Source organism: Corapipo altera, unplaced genomic scaffold (genome assembly GCF_003945725.1).
Source record: "Corapipo altera isolate COAL_440 unplaced genomic scaffold, ASM394572v1 0, whole genome shotgun sequence".
Lineage (NCBI taxonomy): Eukaryota > Metazoa > Chordata > Aves > Passeriformes > Pipridae > Corapipo > Corapipo altera.
The window spans coordinates 80,047,357-80,053,568 of NW_020884872.1; the positions used below are offsets into that span (position 1 = coordinate 80,047,357).

Here is a 6,212-nt window from a genome sequence, read left to right on the forward strand (position 1 = left end):
AGGGCTTCATATAGGTCAAACCACCCTTTGGATGATAGGCATCTATAAGGCTTTGAGCAAGTTCATGTAAGTCCTCTTAAGAGCATAGTATCTTCTTCAAGAAATTCTGCTAATAGAAAACTGGATTTTTGACCTGTTGGTATATGAATGACACCACTCATTCATGCACTCATGCTTATTGTAACACTTTTATTTTCTCCTTTCCAGGTGGTTCAGCAGCTGTGAGCATGAGCTCCAACAACATGTCTTTATCCAACCCAATTTCAACGCACAGCATCATGCCCCAGAGCTCCAGTCTCATGTCCACCACCGCTGGAAGCCGAATGCCTTCTGTTCCTGCTGCTCGGAATATGGGCTGCTATGGGAACCTTCCCTGCAACCAACCAAGCGCATACAACGTGACTTCAGGAATGAATCAAATGCAGCCACACAGAAACCAAAATCAGGTTCTGCCCAGTCAGAATAACCCCATGGTGTCCCGACAGCAAACCATGACACAGGGAAACAATGTGACAGCTTTTGGGACAGGGTCAGTGGTCAACACTCAGCAAATAAGGCCAAGCTTGAACCATGGAGTAACAGGTATCCCTGCTCAACGGCCAGCCAATGTGATGATCACAGCTACTGCCACTGCCCAGAACTGGGCCCCACAAGAAGCTGCAGTGAAGCAGCAGGATGCACTGAAGCCTGCAGGGGTCCGTTTCCCCACTGGCACTCCATATCCTAACCAGTCTTTGCAACGCAGTGTAGGCAACCAGCATTTTCCTCAGCGTGCACTGGCACCTCCTAACCAGTTAACAGCGGGAGTCCAAATGAGGCCCCCTCTAAACCCAATGCACCAGACTCTAAATGGACAATCTGCTGGCTCACTACGAGGGCTCAGCATAAGACCTAACCAGCTAAGAGGACAGACGATGCCTACCTTGAATCAGCCAGGAACAAGTATGACACCGCCGTCATCTCTGCCATCAACCAGTTTCACGTCTACCAACCAAAACTCTAGGGGTTACCAAGGAGGTGATCATAGTAATGACCTAGCATTTGACTTTCTGAACCAGCAAGGTGACAGTATAGGACCTGCGCTCAACAGTGACTCGGACTTCATAGATTCTTTGCTGAAAACAGAACCTGGTAATGATGACTGGATGAAAGACATCAACCTCGACGAAATTCTAGGGAACCACTCATAAGTGACAGTACCGAGAGGGAATCAGATGAAGAGGCAGCAAGGACATTAGCTTTCTCTTTAGGTGCCAGCAACCTGCTTTATTAATTTACACTCCAGTAACTGGGCTGTTCTTTAAAATACCACATAGGGCAACTGCCCTCTTTGAAGAGTTGCTCTAGGAACAAAATTGAAGTCACCCCAGATGAAGTGATAGCGTAAGTGATATTTCTGCCTGTCACAAAGGAGTGAGAATGCATGAAGGGTCTGTTCCCCACACCAGTGCCCAGTGCATTGCAAACTCATCAGTTCCTCTCACAGGGACTGTGGGGAAAAACATGTTTAGCTTCCCACATATGGAAGCACCAGACAGTGGTATGGGTTGTGGAACAACATTTCTCTGAGTGCAAGTAAGAGCCTAAGTGGTCCAGAGTTCTTCAGTCATCATGTTCACAGCCCTTAACTTCCTTGGGACTGCAGCCCTGACAGCATCAAGCCCTGTGTAAATCTCATGGTATTACAAAAACTGTTTACTTCTGCTCCATACAAACTCACATTTGCTTTCTCAATGGTTTTGTTATAAACCCTCTATCTTTTGTAGCACACAACAGGGTAAGTAGTCTTATCCAAGAGAAGAAGGAAACAGATCATCCAACACATTACTCAGTGTGCTCTAGCATTTGCATTCTCCCTTTCATCAGTGCTTGCAGCGAGTATCAGAGGACGCTACTGTCCTGCCAGTAACACAGTTATTTTGGGCATTGAGGGAAATATGAGATGAACTATTACCAAAGCTCAGGATCCTCACTTTGCTACCTTGCCCTACCCCAGGGACTCCAGTGACTTAATGGAGAACTTGAGTGAGAAGGGTGCTTACGATTTGACCCTCACTGACTACTTTTCCAGTCCAGCTTAGAGGAGGGCAAATGCTCAGCTAAGCCACTGTGCTCATTTTCATCTTAACCCATAGTGAGTGTCAGTTAGTTCAGCCCAGTCCTCTTCTATCAAGCAGGTTTACCCCAGAAGAAATGCCATCATTTTTGTCTGGGGAGAGGCTGTCATTTTGATTGCACTGCATTTTGGCTCCATCCTGTTTTTCCTTTGCTGTACAGGGAGAGTTGATGAAAGAGTTCCAGTGATGGCCAAGGTCCACACAGCCTCCACTGGGTGGAGTACGAGAGACTCTGCCCCTGAAACTAACATGCATATCAATTATAGCTCACATTAGGAGGCTCCGCTCAGCCACATCTGTGCTTGGAGATGAAACAGTTCGGGAGAATATTTTTGGGCACTGGACTAAATCATCTGTTCTGGGTTTGGTGATGGCCCAGCTAACACTGCCCTGAGCAATTTCTGTGCATCACTAGGAAGATATCCTGGGGCAAGGACCATTTCCATAGGCAGTTTGGAGCCACCTTGCCTTGAAGGCTAACAGAGCAGAGCAATAAGCATACAGGCAATTCCATACCTACCAAGGAACAGTCTCAACTGTATTAAATGTTTTGCTATAGGCTTGGTCAGTAAGGACATTAGATGGATATGCTATGTCACTATAAAGCAGCTCCACAGTGATTCAGACAGGATTCATGGATGGGAACGGATCTTGCAATTCAAATGAAAATGCTGTTCTTTAAAATGATGTGGTGCAACGTGTTTCACAGCCTCCTCTGAATTAGCTAAAACTAGATGTGGCAAAGGAATACAATGCCTACGTTTGCATGCCTTGGTGCCAAGATGCATTGCTCTGCCTGTGCAAGTGCTCTATTCATCCTTGTTAGTAGCAGTGGGATGAGAAGACTATTTGACAATAGCCTCTGCACTTATCTGACCTATTTCTTGAGAGAGGTTTTAATAAGGCTTTTCCAGTCAGCTCACCCTGTCATTTCAAATGGGCACAATTTTTCAAGATATTTCAAGAAGCACCACCACACAAATGAGCGCTAGCACCTCCAGGAAAGGTGTAACATGGGCATTTAGTTAGACATGCCAGTTGAGGCTGTTCATTCCCAGAAATGTTTGTCATAAGAGGGACAAGAAAGCCTGCTGCAGAATCCCTTCTGCCACCCCAGCTAGTGATCCTTGCACACCCCTGCATTGTGTAACATGGTCACTCAGCTGCCCAGAAAGCTCCCTCTTCTCCCCAGTTTTGGCTGGGGTGCACGTGGTCCCTTTGATATATCAGTACAAGTTTTTCCAAGTCTTTGAAGAGCTTTTCAGCTCAGGTCACTGGGGTCCCACCTAAGTTTGGAAAGATACAAATGCAATCTAACAAATGCGTCCCCTATAAGTCATGCAAAACTAGACTGAAATAGCAGCTACATGAGTTTGAAGCAGAAGGAAGATTGGCTCATCTGCCTCACACACAGGCACATACCCCATCTACAAGGGTCAACAGTGACTGCCAGAGCTCTGGTAGCAACAGACGACTGCGATGGATGCCACTAAGGCCGAGGCTGAGTTTGTATCACCATGAGCAATGCTGACTGAAGTCTGGTAACTTCAACTACCCTCACACACCATTGAAAAAGCCACCACTGTTTCCTGTATTAAGACCAGACTGTTTTCCAGATCCTCAAATGATGTAAAAAAATTGTTCAGCTGAGGAGCTGATCCCAAAGAGTCAGGAGTTGGACTCAGTGATTCTTGTGGGTCTCTTCCAGCTCAGGATAGTCCATGATTCTATGATACCATGTGGTGGTGGATTCAATGCTGAGTGTTTTCTTGTTGGCCTCAGCCTAGAGTGGAAAAGACACTGGGCTGTGAGTGTTATACCTGGGAGCAAAAATTCATCCTGTCTTAAGTAAATTCAAAAACGGTAGAGGCCACGTCCAGTCCTGTAAATATAAGCCTGATGCATTTGAAATGCAAGCTTGTAAAGACTTTTGCAACCAAAACTTGAATCCAGTATAATTTCTTCAGAACACTTGTATCTGAATGGAGTTAGTGTCTTTTTTCTCTTTCTTTGCAATGGCTAAGTGCACTACCCTTATAGTCTATTTTTCATCATTGACCGGGCACTCTTCACAGTATTGGGTTGTAAATATAAAGAATTATTTGTTTTGTAAACTTTTGTAAAAACAACAACAAAAAGTAATAATATTTTGGTAGGAATAATAAAAATCATATTATTTGGGTTATATTTATACATATGTGAAATAAATATACTATCACAAAGTTGTATTTTATACAAAAAGTCAACGGTTACCTTTTGTATTCTATATACAAAGTTTTGTATGATACAATTGTTTATTTTTATCTGCAGACTTCAACTTTGGGTTTTGGGGGAGGGCAGAATGGGATTATGGTTAAATAGCTGGGTCTGACCCCAACCTCACTGAAATCGATGGAGTCTTTCCATTGCCTTCACAGGGCTTTGAATCAAGCCTTTAAATAACCTTCAGATATGTTTGACATCTGAAGCTCTCTGGAAACCTCAATATGAAAACATTCCAGGTTTCAAATTTTTTCCCTGAAAAAGGCTTTTATTATTATTATTATTGTTATTGTTATTGTTATTATTGTTATTGCAGCTGTTGGGATGCAGGTGGGACCTATGTAACTGTCATGTCCTTGTTGCATGTATGTCTGCTTTATATTTTCCCCATATTATAAACCAGTGTTTCTCTATACAGACTGAAAAGATGCTGTACAGAAATGTTTGTGTTTATGCATTTTTACATGTGGCTGTATATACCTCCTAGTACTATGCAGTGACACTTATTTGACTCCATTTATTTTTCACCTAAACATGAATAGTATGTTTTTCAGTAGCTATCAAAACTCTGCCAATAAATCAATCAAAATTATCCCAAGTGTCTCTTTTCTTAATGTGAATTTTATATTGAATGTCAGTTTAGTCACCTGCTGGTTCATCTGAGTAAATTAAAATTATGGTGATATTTTACGAGGGGGGATGAGAAAAATGTTCATGTGGCAGCTTCTAGGAGCTCAGCCTGCCTCTTTGCAAGAGAGCTGTGATGTTTTCCTAGTGACTGAAGACATGGTTTCATTACCAGCAAGGGTTAACAAGTAATGGTTAACAAAAAATAGTATTTTAGCTCCTGGTGAATGGGTTGATAGAGTCTTGCAGCACAGCAATTTGCTGTGGGATCCTGCAGAAGTTAAAGCCGAGAACTGTGAACTCCCAAGAATTAGGCACCCCAAGAGGGCTGGCCAGGTCCCCAAGCCCATGCCCTGCCCTGGGTCATGCCCTGAAGATATCTGCCCCTCTCCCCTCACTAGTAGACACCCCTAATGAGATGCCAGAAATCAGGCAACTCCCTTCTCCTCTTTTCCTCCTTGCCTGCATTGCATTACACCTCATTCTAGCCTAAAGAGATTCCAGCCTAAAGAGATTTCAGCGTGTATCAGATCACATCGGGTCCAGACTGTTTCATGCAAATATTCATCCCTACCAGGCTATTTTTAGCAGGTCAGCGCTGAGGAAGTGATGTCCTGTTCCTTGAGAGGCTTTCTGGGCTCCATCTCCAAGTGGGTGGCTCTTCCTACCCCACAAACTGAGCAGAAGGGGTGGTGGAGGGGGATATTTCAGAGGGACAAATGTCAGCGCATCAATGCCTGTGCTCAAAGGCTGCCTTGTGCTATTTTCAGATGCAGGGAAAAAAAAAAAAAAGGGCTCCCCACATCTTAACTGCTTCACTGCTGGTTGTGATGCTCAGGGACTGCCATCCAGTGCATCTGCCCTTTTAGTCCCCCTCTGCTCACCTTCCCCCATGGGGTAAGCAGGGAGGCACCTCCCTTGGCTGCCCCTCACAACACCAGCTCTGCTGACTGCTGTCCTCATGGGTTTTTTGCTAGTGTTGCTCAGTCCCTCCATTGTGTCTGACTCCCACCCACAAATGGCTCCTCTGTCCTTCCCTGGCATCCAGTGCTTTCACTGGAGGGATGGGGGAGGATGCTGGCAGGTGCCCTGTGTCCCACTGCACCCACTGTACCCACACTCCCAATCGTGGATGGACACGCTGAAGTGAGGACGTGCCCAGGAGGTGTATGGCTCTCTCTTCAGCATCTCCAACACAGGCGGCAG

The 6,212-nt window shown here is 44.8% G+C and overlaps 1 protein-coding gene across 1 annotated transcript in view; it reads left to right on the top strand.

Moving 5' to 3' along the window:
- MAML2 (mastermind like transcriptional coactivator 2) overlaps nt 1-4,962 on the top strand; it is a 212,251-nt gene extending 207,289 nt beyond the window's left edge. The window contains exon 5 of the mRNA XM_027641051.1: nt 208-4,962. Coding sequence (XP_027496852.1) covers nt 208-1,190 — 983 coding nt within the window. The 3' untranslated portion in view covers nt 1,191-4,962. The remainder of the gene's footprint in view (nt 1-207) is intronic.
- The last annotated feature ends 1,250 nt before the right edge of the window (nt 4,963-6,212 follow it).